Raw genomic sequence first — 24,711 nt, 5'->3', positions numbered from 1 at the left:
GGGTCTAATTCATAGGGCTTTTGTGATAGCAGAGGAATGCTTTGATGAAGTGTCACTCATGAAAACTTCTAGACATCAGCATACAATGGGGGAATTCTCTGATTTTTTTCTAGGATATATGCAAATCACTCTGGTGTCATAAAGCAGGTCATAGATGTGAGACAAAGTTCATGCCAGCTGCGGAAGGGACAGCTTGTGGCATAAGTATGGTAAGTTACTTAATTAGTAGAGCTACAGTATTCTAACCTGTATTAGAATTCAGTGGACCAAGGGCCTACTGCAACTTTCATTTAAGATGCTGAAAAACATCCAATGCTTTTAATAGGAGTTAGATCAAGGCTGCAAATTCAGGCATGGCAGAAGCAGCATATATTTTACTGTAGCTGCTTATGCTGGCAATGAATTTGGCCCATAATCTATAGATGTATTATCTTTATTGATCAGCCTATTGGAAGGACTCTGATGATATGTTCATTTCTTTACCATGATACTGTAATTGCAAGTATGAGAGATAATAATCGTTGCTATTGGTGCATGTGATTCAATAATTACTGATATTTTATTTTACTGTAACTTGTAATTTGTATTAGATATTGTAATTTCCAAGAGCCTGATTTGTTTCCTTGCTATATTTGAGTATCTTTCTTCATTCCCCCCTTTCTCTTATTGCAATAACAGTAAATTAATAGCTAGAGGGGAAAATGGCATCTAATTTTTATATGCCCAACTCTGAATGTCTGGGGCTGATTTAGAGGTGCTATGCACCAATAGCAGCTGTTAACATCAGCTGGAGTTTTTGGTACTCATCACTTCTGAAAACCAGACATAGGGTGTCTGGAGTTGGCCATCCAAAATTGAAGCACCCCAAATTAGAGACCACTTTTGAAAATTTGGTCTTCAGTCATTTCAAGTAGACAAGTGCTTGAGTTTTTCTTTGTACATGTCATCTTGTTTATCGTGGTACTACTCAGGGCCCCAGTCCTGCTAACACTTGAATTCAATGGGACTTCTAATTTATATAGAGTTAAATGAATATTTAAGTGATGGCAGGATTGGCACCTGGGTCTTTTCTTCTTAGCAGCTTACTAGATAGGTGATGGGACATTTGTTGACATTCTTTTGACAGTGGTGTCGAAGAGGTCAATGTGTCAGATATGGTGATCATGGACCCAAGCCTGTTAATGGCCAATGGGCTGCGTGGTCTGAGTGGTCCAAGTGTACTCGGACCTGTGGAGGTGGAGTCACCTATCAAGAGAGACACTGCAATAACCCAAAGTAAGACATTGCTGTGGAAAGGTATTATTTTTATAATAATTATTTCTGATATTATAACAAAAAAGGGGAAAGAGTAGATTTTGTTGCAAATTCACATGGGGGTAACTCCTTCTGAAACTCTCGGAGAGCTCCACAGTACACTGTGAGTAGTCAGTTACAAATCAGTATGATGGAGAACTGTGAAAGATGGAGGATATTCTGATATTAGATATCATGACATAAGTGAATAGACACCCATTGACATCAATAGGTTTTTGATCAGGCCTGACTGAGTTTTAAATAGAACTGGTTGAAACATATCAAAATGTTTAGAATAAAAAAGGGACAAAATTTTGGCAAAAAACAATAACCATTTTTGACCAGCTGTAGTTTTAAAGTAGCTCTAATGTCTATTTTAATATATACATTTTACTGTAATATATATATATATAGTGTACATGCTCCCACACTGCCTTCCCAGCTTTCACTATGTGTACCTTAATTGGCATTTCTGTCCAAAAGGCAAAGATTACATTGGCCTATAGATTGCAAAAACTCTCTCATGGCTTAGAATTACCAGTTCAGATGAGTGATGAAGGGCTATCAATCCAATATCTTTTCCAAGTATTCAATTCAGTTTAGCTTGCAGGAAAAAAAGGTTCACTTGTTTATTCTGGACACATCTCTAGGCAGGCATAGACACACATACTCTCCATCGTAGTCAATAAAATGATTATTTAAACCATGGCCAATAAAAAGACAAAGAATGACAGATTTTATATGAAACTGTAAAGTAGCATATACACCTACTATATAATATGAAAGTAACAATATTCACACTTCACATTTTATATTATGGGAACATGTGGCTTAGTTATAACAGTCTCTGTTGCCCTTCAATTAATGGAACTAATCCTTAAAAATCTATGGCAGGGCACTTGCTTAACTTTTTCTGTTGTGTCTCCCTGTTATTGGATAGACACAGGATTCATGGTATATATGAATTCACATCAGTCTCTAGACGTGCATAAATGGGTTCTCAATGGAGAGTCACATACACATTTGATTTTTTTTTACATTGGTCCATTTGTGTCACAATTTTAATGCAGGTAGATAGATTTTAGTTTTATGCTGAAGTTTCCATGGGATCTGTGTATATACCATCTATCTATCTACTTAGTGCTCTTTTCTTAAGTTCTTGTATGGCTATCTCAGCACAGCACAGAATATAGAAGGGGGACCTCTACTAATTGAAATGTTTCAACTAGCTTGAGTACTTTGACTTACATTTCAGTCAGTGTTATAAGTAGACCATTCCAATAGGAACCATGTGTGACTGCAGTATATTGTATTTAAACCATAATTAAGAAGTGTGTGTTATGGACTCTGGTATGAACACGTTATGTTCAGTGCCAGTACTTGATCTTGTCTCTGCCTACTCTAATTACATTAGGTTAGTGATAATTCACTTAGAGCCAAGAGAACTAACTGTAAATCTCTATCAGAATTAGACTTATGAAACCCCAACACTATAAAAAAACACTGTCTACAGAACATCCTGTTCCAGGATGAACAAATATACATATAGATGTATTTCAAATCCCTGACCAATAGTGATTTTAAAATAAAGGTGACTGCATTGGAAAGAGTCTTTAGCTAGTTACATTGTGGAAACACAGTTAAAAACAATGACGACACAGTCACTGTATTCTGTGCATGTGCACATGCATGAAATCCTAATGATTCTGACTTAAATCTTCAAAATTCCTGAAATCCATTTCTGTTTCCCAAATCCAAACTGTGTGTGGTAAACTAAATTTGTTTCTCCCACTTTGATTTTTCAGAGGTTTTGGATGACACCAAGGCATTCAGCTAATTTAGCCTTAACTCTGTTGGTGAAATTCAGTCTTCAGCATCATAAGTATACCCCACTGAAGATTCATTTCAGCCCTCAAAATAGGGCTTCTAAATACATCGCCTGATTTTCAAAAGTATTGAGTCTCCAATGACTTCAGTAGGAACTATTGGATGTTCAGTGAGTTTAAAGATCAGATCACTTATTTGGAGCTTAAATATGAAATAAATTTAGATTCCTGGTTTTGAAAATCTCGTCCTGTGTGTGCACGCACGTCTCTGAGTATGAGTCTCTTCCTGTAAATAATACCCAACCAATTCAATTTCCTTTTTGTTGACGCTTGTAAGACAATCACTGTAGTCCTGCTCTAGAGTCTGTTGAAACATAGTCTGAATGACTGTCTGAGGTAAGCATGAATTAACAGTACCAAACACCTACTAAGGTCAGCTATAGTATACTGAGAGCTATGCAGATTTGCTAAACTCATTACGCTTGTATAAATTGCCACAGCATAATTTCAGGGACCTGTTTTTCATACATCACAACATTTTACAATTAAGATAGTTTCCCAAGAAATAGATTACATAATTGAATAGTTCACCTGGTATAGAGCCTAAATAGAGATTTAAGTTAATACCTAAATCATATTGGTGGGATTGCGTCCTTTCCTACCTGCTTCATAATTGTGCACTAGTTGCTAAAAATATGATAATACAGTTTTAGGCATGTGCGTAATAAAAAGACTAAAATAAGAATTATTTATTAACTAAAACAACTTTTTATTCTTTTGTATTCAATTATTTTAAGAATGATCACAAGCACTGAAAATTTAAAGTAATAATGCAGTTTGAAACAGTAACTAATCAAATTTTATAAGGACCATGAAAGAATTCTGTAGACCATTGACTTCATATAGGAAAAAATGATACTTTATCATTGTAATACTATTAATAGCATTTAGGCCAATGCTGAAGTGTGCACATCTAGATGTAAACTATTCCAAAATTTGAAGTACTTTGGAGCCAGCAATTCATGCTCTAGTTACCATTATTAATTGTACTGCATTGAACAGCATCTCTGTAAAGAGCAGTGTACAGAACATTGCAGTGTATTGTTTGTATTCCATCTTTCCGCTTCAAGTGAGTAGTCATCCCAGATCTTTTAATTGTTGTCACATCTGCTCCAACAAGGTATTGACTACATGTCTATTTGTTTTTGTTTTTTGAAGAAGATGTGACTTCATAATCAATCATTTAGTTACAACTATAATGATGGAATGTGCATATGATATATATATACACACCACTAGGGCTGCTTACAATAGTTTTGGAGTAGAGGCATTAGCTTTGCTATGGGTATTGCAGATGGGCAAATTCATTTAAGCCACAATAATAGTATTTTAATAGGTTTAGGTTTTTTATTAATTGTTTTATTTATTAGTACATTTATTGGAGTCTTTGTGCTTGGACTCTTTGAGATGGTTTATAAATTAGTCTTTGGAGTCTATTCTCTGCAGCCCCAACTTCAAAACTCCTTGCGTGTTTTGGTACCCCTTCATTCTTCCATTGTCTGAATCCAGAAAACACCTAGACACGTGAGTAACTTTACTCCTATGTGTAAAGTTATGAATGTGTGAGTGTGGATCAGGGCTTTCAATTGTAAGCACTTTGGGACAGAGACTGTGAACTCCTATTTGTATTGTGAGGTGTGTAGCAAACTATTTGGTTCTGCTAAATAAATAAAAACAACACCAATAATATGATTTGATTAGTACATTGAGATTTACATGTAAATCTCTGTGCTTAGCCTCTCCCCATCCCGAACATCCATAGGACAACACAGCCAGCCTTCTTTTTGTAAAGATTACCCCTTTCACATAGTACCAGCACAGGGTTAGATTGTGGTTAGCCCTTACTTAGCACTTCAGTCCTCTTGGACAGCCCATGTAAGGGCTTCCTAGAGGTGAGGGGGTCTTCTAAATAGTTTTTCCCCTCTGGGAGTGACTTGTTGATAAGGGGCAGAGACAGGTGAGGAGAGAGCAGAACCCTACCCATATCCTGCCTCCCACTTACTCACTGACTAGCAGTTTGGCAGAGAGTGGAGTATACTGCACCATTTAAAGTTCTGTAGCACAAATGGAAACCTAGGATGCTTCTCTCAGTGCTCCTCTAGGTTGGTGGAACTTTTTACCATCCTCAAATGCAGGGCTGGGGCTAAAAGCCACAATCTAACCCTAAATGATTCTGTTATTTTGCTTGTTTGGTGGCTTGTACTTGGGCAGGGACTTGCTTCCTTTCCCCCACTTACATATAGAGAGTCTTGCTCCATAGACCAGAGGAACTAAAAGAAATCATACATGCTGTAAAGAAAAGGCGTCTGAACAGCAATTAGTATGGGCCCAACAACTTTTCCTACTTTACTCAGGCAAAACTATGTCAACATATATTCTCTCTGAACTGAAGAATAGTTTTGGCTGAACTGAACGGCTGCCAATCAGGATGGGAAGCATGCCCTAGTTCACTATAGGCCCAGTGTTAAGATGGCTAGTAACAATTCTAGTCCAGCCCTGGGTGAGGTCAGTGAAGATTGTTCCCTACAGCACATTTCCCTAGTGCTTTGCCCAGTTTTAAATGGGCTAACAGATGGATTTCCACCACTTCCTTTGAGATACTGTTCTGTTGTCCAGTATTCACTAAAGACTTCTGAAAAAGCCAGCTATTGTATTGCCTTCAAAGAAGTAATGCTGATTCAAGACATGAAAACAGACTCCAGCTTGTTTTACAAATGTATGAGGATTAGAATATAGGAATAAGCAAATAGTATAAAAATATAATTGCAAAATGCACCTGGAATCTCTTATCCATATTTTACCTAGTTGTCCCCTCAGCATCACTCCACAATGGATTCAACAGGAAAGTGTGTTAACAAAAGTTACAAGATATACTGGACATGGGGTACATTTATACAGTGTGTAGGGATTTAAACAAAATACTCCCATTATCCTAATTAGGAACTGTGCAAATACTGCACCAGGTACATTATTCTGAAAGTGTTTCCCTTGATGTATGTGTAACATAGCCAAGCCATTCACTAAAAGATCATAGCATACATTCCAAGTGTATATTTTCCCTAACATTTTAAACCATCATTAGACAAATGTATGCAGGTGCAGAATTGGAACAAAAGTTCTACTTACATCTTTTTCACTAGAAGCAAAGCTAAGTGGAATAATACAAAATACTTGACAATGGTTAGGCTGCTAGTTTGCTGAGAACATAGCCTAACATACTGACCAATCCAGTCAGATTGTTTCCTTGTATTCTCCTGTCCATCTGTCTATATCCATCTGTGTTCTCTTGTATTATATTTAGACTGTAAGCTCTTTAGGGTAGGGACTGTTTTTTTTCTGTGTTTGTACAGCACCTAGCACAATGGGGTTCTGGTCCATGCCTGGGGCTCCTAGGTTCTATGAAAATACAAATAAATAATACTAGCAACAACAATAAAATCACATAGTTTTGGGCACAGTGGTATATTGGAACTCTGCAAAATTGTACTTTGAAACCATAACATCAGTAGATTTCTATGTAGATCTGCATGGAATAGACAGGTGAATAAATACAGTAATCAACTGCTCAGCTCTCGTCGGCATTCTGAAAAAAAAGCAAGGCTTACATTTTTAATTTGTTTATATTTATATACACCCAACTAGCAGTTAAAAATCTAATTATATAATTAATATATGAATAATAGCAAACTAATGATATCGTTTATGTTCGTACTAGTCCAAATTTAGGAAAGCATCACTATTGAGAAGGGTATTCAAGTACACAATTAAAGTCCATTGAAGTCACTGTGCCTTAAACATGTGTGTAAGTTAAACATGTGCATAAATGCTTTCCTACATCAGAACAACTGTGCACAATCCCTTGTTCTCCTGTAAGAGTTGAGCTGCTGGGTAACTATTTAAAGGCACATTTCTACATATCATAGTTTTAACAATATCAGAATGCAGTTGTTCACTCAATGTATGTTTGATTAGTTTTACGTTATCTGTTAATTTTTTCCTTTATTAAGCACTATTATGGTAAATAATTATTATTGCATACATAAGAATTCCTGGATCACGGTAGACTGAAAACTGGCATATAGCAAGTCAGTACATTGATACTATTTACTTCCACAGGTCAATAATTCTGAGAGCTGTAATTGTGTTGACCAATCAGATCATACATGCAAATAAATATATCCTGACTGGCAAGATTTTAATTCAGTGAAAACATTATTCACTTCTAGATGGGCACATGGTTAAATTGATATTATATTGATCCAAGCAGATAGTGTTTGTTGACTACTTTACTTGGTTTTGGTGATGATTGAAATTCATTGATTCTTGAGAGAAATAGTGACCTTTTGGGTCAATAAGTCATGATATTTACCTCAATAGAAGTCAATAGAATGATGCTTCTTAATGAACTGTCATTGAATGTATTTAACAGGTGTCAATCATATCCACTTTTGGTTTTGCAAAATATTTTTTTCTTTCTTTGCAGGCCACAGTATGGTGGCAAGTTCTGTCAGGGCTCCAGTCGTATTTATCAGCTTTGCAATATTCAGCCATGTCCACCCAGTAGTCTGGATTTCCGTGCCCAGCAGTGTGCGGAATATAACAGCAAGCCTTTCCGTGGGTGGTACTACAGTTGGAAGCCCTATACTAAAGTTGAAGGTAATTTGGCCATGGTTCTGACTGACAAAATAATTTGCATGAAGCAGGCTATCTTGTTATAATTCATTGATATACTCTGGGCCAAATGCAGCGCCTCTGTGAGTGTGTGGAAATCCAGGGAGACTTCTGTGGAGCTGCACATGCTTTCTAGCAGGGTTGAATTTGGTCTTTGGTGTAACGTCATGTGTAAGAGCCTGCAGAGAAGTTGGCTTTGATTGTGAATTTAGATCTCTATCCTCTGTTCTCTGATCATGCTCTCCCGCACTTTTGTTTTATATTGCTTTTTTTGTTGTTAAAACAAAACAAAAATAAAAAACAAAAGCAAACCCAAACATCAAACCACCTTTTCCCACGAATTTCTCTATATGGGAACCACCAACTCCTACAATAACATGCCAGAATCTTAATTCATTTGGAATGTTCTCAGATTTCTAAATGTAACAGTAAATCAACCCTTTTGAGTTTCCTACTGTTATATTCTCATGAGAATGCTGGGGCTTTATAAAACTCATGACTCGGTAAATATTCCTTCTCTGTTGCTCAAGTTTAAGTTTATTTTTCCTGCGTGCGCCTCAATTTTGTAAACATCCAGTATCATTATTAGGATTTTATTGGATAGTTAATAGCTACAAATACTTCCCCGTAGTTTCAAAGCACAGTGAATATTTGTGATTGCTATTTCTTAAATGAAAGTGGTGGGTATAGATCATATTGTGGCTGCTTTGTCTACAATTCACAGAAGTTGCCTTCAAATACCTTGAGAGGGCATACTTTTATATACATATATATTTTTAAATATGCTTTTATTTGTGGTCTGTTTAAATATTCTTTAGAGGATAGTCATCATTAGCTGGGAATACAATGATTTAAGCCATCTTTATCTATACAGACATGTTATAAGTAGTTTGATTATTGTTTAGAAGCCTGCATTCTGATATAACCATTGTGGCTGGGAGGAACGTGTAAAACTAAAGAGGAGTGATCTAGCTGGAGTGGGTTTCAGAACTAGGTGGCAATGTCTATTGCATTAAATCCTTCATATGATGTATCTTGTTTAATATTTACGATCATTGTGATGCATTTATTTTAAACAGATGGACAAGATTTTCAAAAATAGAAGCCTACTTTTAGGCATTAACGGGAAAAATTTTAAAAGCACCAGAGGGATTTAGGAGCATAAGTACTGTTGAAAGTAAAGAGGACTTACACACCTAAAGACCTATTTGTGCTTTTCAAAATCTCCCCTGAAGTCTGTATCTAGACTTAAGTATGTGGGCTGATTTTCAAAACAGCTGAACAGCTTTTACTTTTACTTCTGGGTACTGAAAATTAGAATACGTGGGGTATATCTGCACTGCAAAAAACCACTCACCTCAGTAAGTCTCAGAGCCTGGGTCTACAGATTCGGGGTCACATTACAGCACTAAAAATAGCAGTGCAGGTGTTCCTGCTCGGGCTGGAGCTTGAGCTCTGAGACACACCTCCACCACACCCCTCTGGGTTTCAGAGCCCAAGCAGGGATATCTAACACTCTATTTTTAACACCGTAGCATGAGCTCTGTGAGCCTGAGTCTGGAGACAGGGATCTGAGACTCACTGATGCAGGTATTTTTTTGCAGTGTAGACATACCCTTAGTTAGAAGCCTAAATATAGATTTAGCTGTCTAACTTTAGTTTCCTGGTTTTTGAAATCTTGACCATAGTGCTTAATATTGATAGCAAGTGACTCAATAATATTGTCCAGTCTGTGAAAAGCAATCATTATAATACAATTATTGAATTTTCCAATATTTAACCAATCAGTTCCCTTGTAGGCATAATGCATGATCTGTGTATAAGAAGGACTTGATTGGCAGCTAACTGTGCATAGGGATGACCCAAGATCAAATGGCACCCCAAGCGAGGAGTATTGGTGCCCCTCCCCCCATTTATTAAACTTTTGAATACTTTATTTTTTATTGCATTTGTAGCCCATTTCACAATGTTGATGCACAACTTGCATGCATGATTTATCTCTGTCAGAGCCTTGAAGATGATAGCTTTACCCATTGTTTTCCAAAGGTTTGCTGGGGTATCCTCATCATCCATTGACTTCTTAGTGGTGACTGTTCTCCTGGAATTCAAGCATTATAGCTGTATAATAAACATTCCATTAACCCTAATATGAGTTAGATCAATACAGTCACACAGGAAATTCTAATAACCCACCATAGTTATATGATAACTTTTCCTGACTGACCACGTCACATGCAGAGTTGATAAAATTAGTAAATAGCAGTATTCTTAGATTATTACAGAGCAGCTCCACCTCTATCACAGTAGTACTTTGTACCTCATTTTATATCTAAGAACATAAGAACAGCCACACTGGGTCAGGCCAAAAGTCCATCTAGCCCAGGATTCTGTCTTCCGACAGCGGCCAATGCCAGGCGCTTCAGAGGGAATGTACAGAAGAAGCAATCATTGAGTGATCCATCCCTGGTCATCCACTCCCAGCTTTTGGCAGTCAGCGGCTAGGCATACCCAGAGCATGGGATTGCATCTCTGACCATCTTGGCTAATAGCCCTCCATGGCCCTATCCTCCAGGAACTTATCTAATTCTTTTTTGAACCCTGTTATAAGTTTGCAATGAGTTCCACAGGTTGACTGTGCATTGTGTGAAGAACTACTTTCTTTTGTTTGTTTTAAACCTTCTGCCTATTAATTTCATTGGGTGACCCCTGGTTCTTGTGTTATGTGATGGAGTACATAACACTTCCTTATTCTCTTTCTCCACACCAGTCATGATTCTGTCATATCCCCCCTTAGTCACCTCTTTTCCAAGCTGAATAGTCCTAGTCTTTTTAATCTCTCCATATATGGAGAAGCTGTTCCATACTCTTAATATTTTTGTTCCTCTTCTCGGCACCTTTTCCAATTCTAATATAATCTTTTTTGAGACGGGGTGACCAGAACTGCATGTAGTATTCAAAGTGAGGATGTACCATGGATTTATATAGTGGCATTATGATATTTAATGTCTTATTTTCTATCCCTTTCCTAATGACTATCTATCCCTTTCCTAATCTACTTGTCTCTTCATGTTTTCAGAGGAAGATAGATGTAAATTGTACTGCACAGCTGAAGACTTTGACTTTTTCTTTGCAATGTCCAGCAAAGTGAAAGATGGAACCTTATGCTCCCAGAACAAACATGATGTTTGCATTGATGGAATTTGTGAAGTAAGATAAACTGAAGTTTCTTTCAGTAATAATGTCATTTTTAAGTGAACAATTTACTCCATAATAGAAAATGCAGCTGTTACTTGAAATTCCCTTCTGTCGGAATCCTTCACTTCTGCCTTTTGCTTTCAGCAAGTAGGGTGTGACCGTGGACTTGGTTCAAAAGCTGCTTTGGATGCCTGTGGAGTTTGTAAAGGAGATAATTCAACGTGCAAGTTCTTTAAAGGCCAGTACTTGATCCAACACAAACCTAATGGTAAGGAAAGCTGTTCCACATGATCATCAGCTCATTGCTCTGCTGGATCTCCATGTAGTATATATGGCTCTTTGCTCATTAGGGCAGTGGCTCAAGGTCCAGATGTAAACTGAAACTCACGGGGAGAGTGAGGAGAGTTCATATCTCCGCTGTTCCTAGGCTACAAGAAAACCATAAGTCTTCCTTAGTTAAATTGCAATTATTTTATTGTTACTTAAGCCACTTTCCACACTCATCTGTTTGTTTTTCTTTAATGACAAAAAAGGGTTTAAAGCAGTGGTGGACAACCTGCGGCCTGTCAGGGTAATTCGCTGGCGGGCCACGAGACAGTGTTTACATTGACTGTCCTCAGGCATGGCCACCCACAGCTCCCAGTGGCCATGGTTCACTGTTCCTGGCCAATGGAAGCTGCGGGAAGCAACAGCCAGCATGTCCCTGCAGCCGCGCCGCTTCCCGCAGCTCCCATTGGTAGGGAACGGGGACCTGCGGTCACTGGGAGTTGCGGGCGGCCGTGCCTGCGGACAGTCAATGTTAACAAACTATCTTGTGGCCCGTCACTGGATTACACTGAAGGGCCATGTGTGGCCCCCGGGCCGTAGGTTGCCCACCACTGGTTTAAAGGGTGGAGGGTTCAAGGTCGCGGGTGAGTGAAAAATATCTGAACTATTTTGTCTTGAATGAGATTGTGGAAGATATAAAAAGTTGCTCACAGACTAATCACAAACATGCAGGTGCTTCTTGTTTTATTAGGAACCAGAAACAATTTATGTATATTTTGTGATGTACCTTGATTGGAACCTTTCAACTGGGTTCTGTGGATGGGCCAATATTTAGCGTGCAAGTCTGGGACTCAGGAAAGTCATCTTCAGTTGAGAGAGGAAGGATGGACAAGTGGTTAAGATCCTAGTGGAGGGGTTGGGAAACCCAGGTTGAATTCTTTGCTCCCCCACAGACTTCGTACGTGACTTTGGACAAGTCACTTAGTCTCCTTTAGTTTTGCCATGTGTGAAATGGGGATAATAGCACTTCCCTAGCTCCCAGGCATGTTCTGAGGCTAAATACGTTAAAATTGTGAGGTGGTCAGATTCTATCTTAATGGGACCAGATGTAGAGATATAGCATTACAATGTTAAATTGGGAAATCAAGTGGTCTGTGCAATTACAGAAGCAATAAACCACTGGGAGTTTATAGTCCAAGTGATTTGTAGTGTGTGACCAGGTTGCAGAATGGGTGAAATTTTGGGTGAGGGCCAGCATAAATCCTTACTGTATGCATAGGTAAAACACAAATTCATTCCAATGGAAATGGCCTGTATATAAGGCAGATTCCCAATAACTGGAAGATCTAGTTCTGTATAGGACCTTGCGCACACACACTGCATTTTGTTGCATTTCACCCCAAAAGTGTATTGGTCCTGTTATATTATAGCCATTACAGAGAAAATGTGGTAAAACAACTGAAACAGATTGATTGTTCCTGATATGTATTAAAAAATAATTAGATTTTCTTGTCTTCAGTCAAGAAGAAAAAAATAATAGAATTCCAGGGACTGATTCACCCACTAAATCGCTCTAATTATAAACTGGTATACAACTTTAAAATCAATGTTGTTACACTATCATAAATCTAAAGCAACAATTTGATGGTCAGGACCGCTGTCTATATAGTCCCTGGTTTACTCCAAAATAGGGAACTTTATTTTATTACAATTGGGAAAAATATTGCTTAATTCTTTCATTGTAGATTATTATCCAGTGGTCACCATTCCAGCAGGAGCACGTAGTATTGAAATCCAGGAACTGCACATCTCCACCAGCTATCTTGCAGTGCGCAACCTGAATAAGAAGTATTATCTAACAGGGGACTGGACAATTGACTGGCCAGGAAAGTTCTCCTTTGGTGGGACAATTTTTGATTATCAACGCTCTTTTAATCATCCAGAGAGTCTATATGCAGCAGGGCCAACTAATGAGACACTCGTCTTTGAAGTAAGCTTTCTTCTGTTTATTCTATCATTGGTGTCTATTACAGAATAGCAACGACAGCGTTAGCTCAGTGCTGTAGCTCTCACACAGATTAAAGAATAGCACTGAGTCATGGTACTATTCAGACTTAATTGTACAGTCATGCTAGACTGAAAGGCCTTTCACCAGTTTATTGAGGTCTGGGATTTAGTAAACTGTCACAAGGCTAATGAAAAGGAAAATGTGTAAAACAAACTACACCACATTATTTCTCAGTTGCCACACAATTGTAATGGAGATTATAGCTTCATTCAATAAATGTTATACAATACAGTGACGTGCAAACTAAATATTAAACAGCATGGTAAAGCGTAAGAGCCACATTTTCAAATATTTCCTCTGAAGCTATATGCACATACAGGCTTTTGTGCATGAGGATTAGGTCATTGATTGTCTAAACACTACTCGTGGATGCCTAGGCAATTTCCATTCGTGCAATTTTGTAACTAACACCAAGTGGAAGAGAGGGGGGGAAAAAAGATTTTTCACAATCAAGGCACTACTGCCTGGTCTGTCTGCCATGTGTTCTGAGTCAGAGATCAGTACAGCAGAAAGTGAACTTAGCGCTCAGATCATTTTTGGTTTGGTTTCGTTTTAGATTTGCAGCACTTTTGCTCTGGGTAAGGAAAGTCCTTTCCCTACCAAGTTGCTTTACCAGACTTTCCTTTAATGTGTCCCAGAACACTTGATAGTCAACTGCTAGTTGATGATAATTACAGAGGCCCTAGCTACATTATTTTACCTCTTTCCCTGGAAATCTCTGACAAGTCTCTGGAGCCTCTAGCTTGTCCATTTGGCATGTTTTGACTCATCCTTCGCTGTCAGAGTGGGGAAGCAGCTCTTCGCTTAGGGAATTCAACTCTTTCCCACCCCGTGCACTAGTGCTCAGATTAGATCACTACCAAATACATTATTTTGCCTTCAGTGCACATGTGGAAGATGACGTTCAGTGTTGTACATCTTTCTCTGAGGCAGCCGTGTTTGGTCCTACACCCCATTACATTCAAAATACTTGTAATTTGAAAAAAAGTGGTATCCTGCTGAAACTTAGCAGTGATGATTAACAAGCGCAGAGCTTCACATCTCACCTCTCCTTCATTCCTTTGTGCAGGAAAACGAAGCCACAATAAGGTCTCTTTACACCACAGTGTGAAATTTCTGCGTTCTTGGCTTCTTTCAATATTAGCCAGACCTTCACATTTATTTAGTATAGTTTTTATCTGGAATATTAATAGTTGAGTTAAATCTTACTTAGTCTTTAAAGCTCTAATTCAGGGCAATATTTAAGTCTGTACTTAATTTTGTCCTTAAATCCCATCAAAACCAATGGGATTTAAGCCCGTGCTTGAATGCTTTGCTTTGGTAGGGATTGCTGAAAGGAGCCAAAAGAATTTTCATGTATTACAGTATATCTTGATATTTTGTGCTTTTTAAAAGCTACTAATTTCTTTCATTCTCTGTATATTTGTCTATTGACATGAACCTTTTAGCTTTAGGAGTGAAACGTTTCAGACGCGAAGCCCAGTCTGTGCAGTCATGTCCAAAATAGCTTTATACCAAAGCTCCAAGTATACGTACAAATACTAAGAAATATTACATTGAAATCTGGGGAATCTAATTTATCATAATGCAGTGTAATTTGAGCTATATTATTATAATCCTGCAACTGAAGTATGAATAGTAACTTGACATAGAAAGTGACTTGTTTTTTTGCAGATTATGCAAATACTCTGCAAAAATATTTTTTAAAAATCTGGTTTTAATGCCAGATAACTTGTCTATTTTCATCCTATCAAATTATGCTGAAGAGCTTTGCTTAGGTTTAACATTTAACTTCAGGCTATTGCTCCTATGAGAGCTTATTTAAACTTCCCATGTATTTTTATTGAAATACCTACACTACTAGCATTGGCAACCAGGGATTTTAATGACTAAAAAAGTTACAGTGCATGTAGGACTATGTATTCCAAAAAATATATAATCTATGGACTGTTGTTAATATATATATTTATATATATATTTACCATCTATAATTTAAGTGACATTCAATGGATTTTATTTTTAAGCAATGCAAAGCATGTTGCTTTCAAAGAGGTACACTATTTTGTCTCCATCAATTACTCTAAGCTATGAAAAAGCCAATCCAAAATATAAACAAACACAAATCCATTCTTAGAAACCAGGCGCACGCCTAAAACGTAACATGACAATTTACTATTTTCAGTACAAACAAGGAAGCAGATCCTGCTTCAATGATACAGACTTAAGATAAGTAGACAGCATGTCACAAGGGGTATTTGAACATACCCCTTTTCAGAGAAGCATGCACAGCTAGCTTGGGGGCCCAAACCTGCCAACATTTTTCTCACAAGGTAGTTTTTATTTCCATGAAATAAGCATTTGTAGGATCAGACCCCTGTATAGTGACAACTTTTTGTCTAAAAAATTGGGTCTAATTTTTAAAATATATATGATATTTTATACACAGTGTTGCTGTAGCCACATTGGTCCCAGAATATTAGCGAGACAAGGTGGGTAAGATAATTTCTTTTATCGGATCAACTTCTGTTGGTGAGAGAGACCAGCTTTCAAGAGACACAAAGTTCTTCCTCAGATTTGGGAAAGGTACTCAGACCTTTCCCAGACCTGAAGAAGAGTTCTGTGTAGCTCAAAAGCTGGTCTCTCTCACCAACAGAAGTTGGTTGAATAAACGGTATTACCTCCCCCACCTTGTCTCTATGATGCTTTATTATTGTCAGTATTCTTCCAAGACCCAAGAGCAATTCAGTTACTAGTTTCTGGAGAAGATTTCTATAGGAGGGTACAATAGGTGTCCTTGTAAATACCCACAGTGCATGCATTACTGGCATTTGCATGTGTAAATTGAGTAAATGTATGCACATATAAAGGAGTGAGGTTCCTACATCTGCCAATGCAAGGTTTTGTGAGTGCACCGGTTGCATCATCCAGTATGATCATTTGCATGGTAGATTCACATTGCTTGAGTTTACTTATCTGTGCTATCCAGCACTCTCCAAAATGTCTCTACAAGATCCAGTTTGTACAGCATGAAGCATGTTTTAAGAGATGGGAAGGTGATTTAAGCAAGATGAATTCATTTTACATTTTTTGTTTGCTGATAATTTTTAAGATCCCTGGATTGTTTCTCTGTCACATACATACCTTATTTCCCCTTTACTTTCAGGAGATAAAGTATTAAAAATCACTGAAGGCCACATTAATGAATTACCACATTCCCTCAGTAAGGGGCATCACATATTTGCACAATTTGGCCCATAGTTCTCCCTCTTCCTCCATACGGGAAGTATCTGGGATCAGCCCTTTATCCCATTACCTTAACCAGTGCCTGCTTGGCTGTGCTGGCTGCAGCCCTGTGGGGCCAGATAAAGGTTCCATCCACTCGTTGCCCCTGCCTCCTCATTCCCAGCCAATCTATCTTCTTCTAAGGAATAGAAGATATGTGGATGCTGCTCTCCCTTTTCCTTATGATGTGCAAGGAAGCAAATGGGACCTTATGCCTCCTTACTTCCCTTCCTATATATGTTAAAAAGTGACAATCTTGCCCTAAGATTCCACTAAATATTTCATGAAAAATGCACCTAGGGGATTTTGGTTTTCCACCCCGTCAGAGTTCAGTTGAGCACCTCATTTAATCTAAAACTTTACAGTATTCATTAAAATACTATTCAAAAATTGGTGAAAGGCAAGAAAAGCATGATACAGCACTTTTCATATTTACATTGGAATATTACAAATATATATATAATTACGGGAACCAGTTATACCAAGGAAGGCAAACAGGAGTGAATCTATAATTTAGCTGGGTTGCGGGGGGAAAAATACGAACTTCCATGGCCAACTATTTTTTGGTGGAAGAGAATAAAATTGTGATGAGAATGAGGAATGAAATGCGTGAGGGCAGTGGTGTTTCATTACACGCTTTGTTAAAAGTGTAAAAGCTCAATGAGATTTCAAAATCCGCCAGAGCTTTTCCAGATAGGGCAGTGAGTGGAATCTCAGGTGATAAAGTGCAGCAGTTACTCTGTATGCCATTGCTTCTTGGAATCAGTGCAAAGTCCTGAAGTTATAGTTTACAGTTAGTAATATTTATAGTTTGCTGACTGTGGGTTTACAGAAGCCAATGAAAACTGAAACAACAAAAGCTCAGATTCACTGTGAATTCACAAACTAGCTCCCCAAATGGCCAGATTTTGGCTGGATGAAAAAATAGACAAAGCTTTGTGGTGGTAGAAATATGATAGTTAAATGATAATCTGGGATCAGGAATTAATACTAGGCTTTCACCATATGGTTTTGGTCAGGCAATTGTGTCATCTTAAATGGAGACATACTAGAATTTTTTTAAATGAAGTTCAGTGCTTGACGCTATTACAATTGTCTGAGATTCAGACATAGGTAATTTAAGGTCACCTGGTTTCAATTTAAAGACGTTGTCAGCATTTTTCAAAGAATTTAGCAAGAGATTTAGCTCGAGAAAGAACTTATTGTGGGCTCAACACTCCATTTGCCTAGCCTTACAAATCAGGCTTGACAATGGTGGGAAGTAAGCATTGAAAATATGTTCTCCATATTAGGTTAGCATCAGTAAGCAGAATAGCAAGGAGAACTTAGTCATCAAAAATTATGTAGATTTCCAAAGGAGCTTGCAATGGTCACTGACTTCCAGTGGCTCAAAATACTCAGTCAATCCCCACCATTGGCTAGAATTGTGGGTAAGGGTTTAAACTAAATGCCACTATTTAGTGGGAAATTTATCATAGATGTGAGAGAGAATAAAGTAGCTTGATCATGGATTGATAATTGATTGGAATTCAAGATATTGTAATAACACATTTGCCTATTTATCAGTGAAATGTGCTACCATATCACCTGCTTTATATTCATATGTGAAAGCACAGTGACTTTCTCAGGATGATGTGACATAAAATAATTGGGAACATTAAAGCCTTCAGCAAACATACCTGAAATATTGAATCAAGGAAAAATGAAAACTCTGTGAAAGAAGATGGGTTTATCTCAACAGCAATAACTAACAGATGGATGGGATGTTTTACAAAGAGGCGAACATTCACAGGAAGAGAAGGTGAATGTAGCTTCAAAGCAGAAAAAGATGTCTAATTAAAATCAATAAATCACTTCCTCTTTGTTGAATGGGGAAAAGGGAAAGGAAGCCAGGTGGAACGACTTTACTGATTATCTAACTGCCACTAGGAGACAGCTAGGTTGCAGTTATAAAATGTTACATTTGTTATTAGCTACCAGATGATAAATTTGTATTGATTTCTCCTAAAGAGAAAGTGAATTGAAGAGAACAGAGATGTGCTTATAAGATACAGATGTAGATCCTACAGAAGGGATAAAAGGATCCTGCTTTAGTGAAAAGAGATTAGTTGGACAGTATCCTTTAAAATAGTGCATTTAGCATGTGAACAGTAAAAAGAAGGAGACACAATAACAAAAGAGGATAAATCTGAAACAGCTGCAAGTAGGAATGAAATCATACAGGACTTTGCAAGGATACCTCTTGTTTATTTTTAAATGACCTTAGGGGAATTGGCTGAAGAGTCCTGATTTCTCATAAGCTAATTGTAAGATATTATGATGCCTTCTAGAAGTTTTTAAAAGGATATAAACCCTTGAGTTTCACAGCTTAAGCCAACCCCCAAATGACAGGTGGAAGAAAGACCCTTCCTCTTCTGTAGTTGTCCACTCCAGGGTTTTTGTGCTTTCCTCTGAAGCATCTGGTATTAGCCACTCTCAGAGACTGGAAACTAGATGGACCACTGTAGTATGGCATTCCTGTATTCCTAATAGGCTTTTTTTGCAGCCTCCCACAGCATACAATACATGAGATTCTGGTCTCATTTACACCAATGAAAACAGAGTAAATTCTGTTGAAATCAGTGGAATAACTCAAGAGTTATGGAGATGTAAATGAAATAAGAATCTGGCTCAGTATGTTGAAAATTAACAGGAAGTAAAGTTTTTTGTGTAACTAAGCTGCCAAAGAAATGTAGTCGATTTGTAACCTACTAGGAATGCCAGTCCATTAAATGTCAGATTGGTTCATGATAGGTGAAAACTGCAATGATCTTTCCAAGAACACCACCAGTTCAACAAGATACTAACCTCCCCCACACAGAAGCCTGCAGACTTATTGGTCTGCCATCATTGGTGATACCTCACCTATAGAAATGGCCAATCAGTGCCAGAGATGGAAGTGATCACAAAATCTGGATCCATATCTAAGACTTCTCAAAACTTGGGTGAGATTCAGAAGTTTGATTCAAGCCCATCTATGAACATTACACAGATGCAGTGTGAGAAAATATAAAAAATATTTAGTGATGGTTGGTGGTTCTAAAGAGTTGACAAAATGAATGATTATTGCCATAAAGGGCAGGTAGCAATAACTATCATGATAGCTTTATGTGGTTCTTGTTTTAAAATATATCTATTTCTAATGACAACTTTTGTCTACCTGTCCTTCCCAGAAATAATCATTCATTTTCTCGACTAGCTACAAGCACCATTTGTAAGTAGTCTTGTATATCATGTGCTGTCAGGCTTTTATCTTAAGTCAGTGAAATTAATAAATATATTACCAGTGGCTTAATTTATGCTTGTTACATGAAAACCCAGTTTAAAACTAAAAAAGCCAGTCATGAAAAGGATGTGTTGATAGGCATTTAAAAGGTTTGACTCACAAATTTAGGTATTACATGGGAAACCTGGGATAGCAATGAAAAAAGGGCCTTAAACAGAGAAGCAGATGCACAGCTTGTTTAGAAAATTTATTGTTTTAGCTTTGAAATCAAAATTAGCAGCAAAAGAAAAGGTTTATTTACTCAAGAGAATTCAATTTATCCATTGTTTTAACATTTTATGCCCTAAGCAAAAGCTGCAGTTTTCTTTCTTCAGAATAGATTTGGCAGATTCCAGCCATAGAGCCTGTGGTTTTCAGACTCAAGAAGCTGTAAATTTTATAACTCTGTGCACAGTGGTCTGAGCTGCTGAGTGTTGTGTCTGAAGTCAGGTGGTTGGTGTGTTAAAGGTAGACATTAAACAGTTCTACAGAGGACCTGGAAATGTTTAAAAAGGTTGTTTGCCAGCTGTAAATTTGGGAGCAAATGCCAGTTGGCTGAAAAGTCTCTGGAATGAATCCAATTAAGTAGACTGAAACTGGAGGTCTTTCCAAATTTGTAGGTCTAACAACTTGGTTATATATGCAGACTTTAAATATTGGGTTATTAAGGAAGGGCTTTATAGTGAATGTTTGAAAATATGATAGAAGAGCTATGTATATGCTTGTTTCTTTGGCAAATTTAAACTTTCCTTGATGATAATTTAGATGAACATTACACAATATGTTTAACATGAATGCCATGGAATATAAATTATATTTATGCAATTTTAAGTTATACAATACCTGGTCTGCGATATTTTAATACAGCTAGATTATTCTCCCCTGTTACTAGGCTGAGCAGGGGTGTAAGGAGGTATTAGGTCCCTCTCTCCCCTTGCTCAGCATACCCAGCTCTTACATCCAAATCTGCTGCAGAATGCAGTCCCTGCTCTCCCGGTATCTCCTCCTGGGATCGAGTGGTTAAGGAGGGGTTCTAACTTAGGCTGCTTACTGGCCAGAGTAGCTGAGCAGGTATAAATAGGGAATTAACATGTACTGTTCCACTGGCTGCAGTAATTTATTCTCCTTTATTCACCTTCTCCAACAGCTTCTAACACCTATTTTTAAAACCATCAGCAGTCCAAGGCTGCATGTAAAAAAAATATAGCAAACATTTATAGAAATAAATAATATGTAATTAGTATTGGTAGTGCCACTTAGCATCAGGGTCCTATTGTGCTGGACACAATGTAATTACACCAGACATGGTCTCGGACTATACATACTTCAGATTATCACTGTGTCACTGGCACCTGTCCTCTTACGGGAAGGTCAGACAAGGTATGATATTGTTACAAAAGAGGCATAAAGCCTTTATGAATCAATTTACATGCCATATGGCAGCATTTGGTCACCTGAGTAGGGCTAATCAGAGCTATCTCTGGAGACTGCAGTAAATATAAAACATCCCTTTATGTAAGGTCTTTGGGGCAGGGACTGTCTTCTTTATTTGTAAAACATGTAGCACAGAGGAGTCCTAGTTCATGATTAGAACGCCTATGTGCTACTGCAATAGAGTTAATAAATAAATAAATAATAATAATTATTATTATTGAATTTCTTTTGCATGCTAACAAATCCTTCACAGTAGCCTTTCAGTTTATTTTATAGGCCAATCTGGTAGCACTGACATGTGGCCTGACATGGCCCATTGTAAGACCCTAACTTAGTTGCTTATATATTTGCCAAACTTTAATAATTTGGGCTGAGGTTTCTGCCTCAGGATTCGGGGGAGGGGAGGTTTGTTTTCTTTTTTGGAAAATTTCAGCCAAAAGAGTTCAGCCATTTCTGAGAGTGAGGACTAAGGGGGAGAAAATTGATGTTTTGACCATGTTAAAAAATTTTGGTGACCTTTACTTGGAAAGCTGTAGCACTCCCAGGCTTTGGGGCAGGGATTTGAAATTTGGCAGGGAGCTGGCCTTTAGGTCAGGAATTTTTCCTGTGAAAATCTGACCAGATTTGGCCACGTTATAAACCTTTGGAAAAAAATCATAGTTTGCGATGCTCAGAAAAGACTTGCGAGAGCACCATAGCTAAATTCCCTAAAGATTCTGTCTGAACTGAGCATGCTTCAGCCCAGGCCTGAATAGGACTTTCCCTGCAATTGTAACTCTAGGATACTGTGAGCAGGAGCTGAGCACCAGAACTGAGATCAGGGTTCTCAGTGCCCCCTGCTGATGCCAGGCAGCAGCGTGGTCAGTTGCACATGCCCAGAACACCAGACATTGGGCGCCAGTGGATATGGCATTAGCCTGCCCCTGCTGGCATGACCCTACCCCCATTGGCGTGACCTCACACACACAGTACATGCGAGGTCACACTGCCTGGGGGATGCCATTTTAAAGACTGAGCGTACCATTGGCATGGCCATGCACACATGCTGTGCAGGAGAGGTCATGGTGGCAGGGATGCAGGAGTGGCACATCGTACATTATGGTGTGCCCCATCTGATACCAGACAAAACCACATCCGGTTTTGTCTCAGTACCAGATGGAGGACAAACATTACAAAAGTAGGACTGACTGGTTTAAAAACTGGCCAGCCTACCAGGCAGTGAGGAGGAGGAAATTGCCTGATTCAAATGCAGAGGGGACAAGAGCCAGACCTGGGAGTGGTGGGGGAAGTAGATTGAGTCTGGGTGAGGGGAAGGGAGACTGCCACTGGGAGGTTGACAAGAGTGTGAAATTGGACATAGGAGTTGGGGTGGGGAGTTGACTGGGGCTTCCAGGGCAAGGAGACTGGGACTGGGAGCCAGTGGGGATGGAGAACATGGGTGAGGGCAACTGGAGGTTTGGGGGCAAAAGAGACAGATTGAATAAGGAGCCTGGAGGAGGGAACTGGGAGTGGCTGAGCATAAAGACTGGGGACAAGAAGCCAGAGGGGAAGGGGGAACTGGGACTGGAATGAGAAGCCTGAGGAGTGGAGACTGGCACTGGCTAAGTGAGGAGAATGGGACTGGGATGAGGAGCCAGGGGTGGGAAAGATACAGGACTGGGACAGTGACAGGTTGGAGGGGATGGCTGAAGGGGTCAAGCTTGGATTAAATGGGCCCACTAGAGCACACTCCCTTGCAGAGGCTGGAATGGAACCGAAGATCCCTGCATCTCAATTCCTCTGCCGTCAGCAAGAAAACCACTGGAAAAGCTGTGTCTCTCATCCTTCTGTAGAGCTGTAGACTTCTACATAACAATTTGCAGCCTACTATTGCTATCAGTTACTCTGCTAGCTGAGGTGACAGGGATCTTTTTGGTGGATCTAAAGGTTCCAACCCTGCTGGTGGCTCGTGCAGGTGTCAATATGATGGTACATGATAGAATTTCTGTTTATTCAGTTTGCTTTTTTAAAAACCTAGCAAATTATAAACTTAGACACGTTAAAAGAGCATTATTAAGGTTGCAAAGTCACGCACTTGAAAATTAGGAAATGCCAGAAATAAGGTTGCCTGGGCAACACTAATTTTTCCCTCCTGCGCCCCACCTCGTGCTGTGAATTATGATACAGTCTTTTATTACATGATCACATGCTATCTTTTGACAGGACCCCTGCCTCATTCAGTGCACAGAATGGACCTGCTCTGGGGACAGAATAGGGCTGTACAGTGAAGGAAACTGTTGTCTGTAGGACTCCTGCTTTATTTGTTACAGCAGCTGGAAAGTGTGTAGTGAATGAAGTAGGGTGTTGTAGGAAGAAAAAGGGTGGTCTCACGTTAAATGCAGTAGAATGCTGCCCTGGAAAATTGGATTATATCCCTGCCTGTGCCACAGAGTTACTGTGTGATGCTGGGCAAGTCACTTATGCCAAACATTTCACAGGTGGCCACTAATGGTGTGTTTCTCATTTTATGAAAGTCCAGCTTGAGACCATAGGGCTGATCTCTCTCCACTGCAACTGAAGTCAATTGGAATCGTGCTTTGAACATATAAAGTTCTCTATGATACCTACAATTAACAAATCAGGTCCTAGATGTCTCAGATTGGGCACCAAAAAGTAATGGACATTTTTGAACTAAATCTCTCTATACTTCAGCTTCCTATCAGTAAAATGGGGATGATACCCCACAGTGATTTTACTGGGGTGTTGAGAAAATTATTAATGTTTGTGAAGCACCCACATGCTATAGCTATGGAAAAGTCAATGACAAAATTAATAGTTCTACCTTCTAAGCATGGTTTGATCATTGTGCAGTAAATAAGGCATGGAGCCACACATTAAACAATGAGGATAAAACTAAATATAAAATAGCAGCTCATAAAGCAAACATCACCCATTGTATGCACCAAAAAAGGCAGGGGTCCTGTGTACAAATAGTGTGTGATCATGTAGTTAAAGACTTATCATAATATATATGCACAGAAAGGCCAAATTAAGGTTACACAGACAACCTTAATTCCAGTATTTCCTAACTTTTGAGTGTTTGACTTTGCAGCCTGAATCACGTAGTTTTTCTGAGTATTATTACTAGAAGATGACACTTGATTCTATCTTCATATGTGTTCCATAAACATTAATATTGACTATTCTTTAAAATGTGAGAATGGATAATTAATTACACACATGCATATAAAACATATCTTAGTATTGTCATGAAAACAATTAACACAGTAAACTCTGTGCTCGTAGCCATATGTTGTTTCCTGGTTTCACAT

At 38.5% G+C, this 24,711-nt stretch overlaps 1 protein-coding gene across 2 annotated transcripts in view; it reads left to right on the top strand.

Moving 5' to 3' along the window:
- Positions 1-24,711, top strand: part of ADAMTS18 (ADAM metallopeptidase with thrombospondin type 1 motif 18) — a 100,168-nt gene that overhangs the window by 51,984 nt on the left and 23,473 nt on the right. For both annotated transcript variants that reach the window (XM_038368937.2, XM_043495029.1), the window contains 6 exons: positions 114-209; positions 1,127-1,275; positions 7,663-7,835; positions 10,927-11,057; positions 11,190-11,313; positions 13,058-13,302. In XM_038368937.2, coding sequence (XP_038224865.1) covers positions 114-209; positions 1,127-1,275; positions 7,663-7,835; positions 10,927-11,057; positions 11,190-11,313; positions 13,058-13,302 — 918 coding nt within the window. The remainder of the gene's footprint in view (positions 1-113; positions 210-1,126; positions 1,276-7,662; positions 7,836-10,926; positions 11,058-11,189; positions 11,314-13,057; positions 13,303-24,711) is intronic.

This window comes from Dermochelys coriacea, chromosome 12 (assembly GCF_009764565.3).
Source record: "Dermochelys coriacea isolate rDerCor1 chromosome 12, rDerCor1.pri.v4, whole genome shotgun sequence".
Taxonomy (NCBI): domain Eukaryota; kingdom Metazoa; phylum Chordata; order Testudines; family Dermochelyidae; genus Dermochelys; species Dermochelys coriacea.
This window is presented reverse-complemented; position numbering and strand designations above follow the sequence as displayed.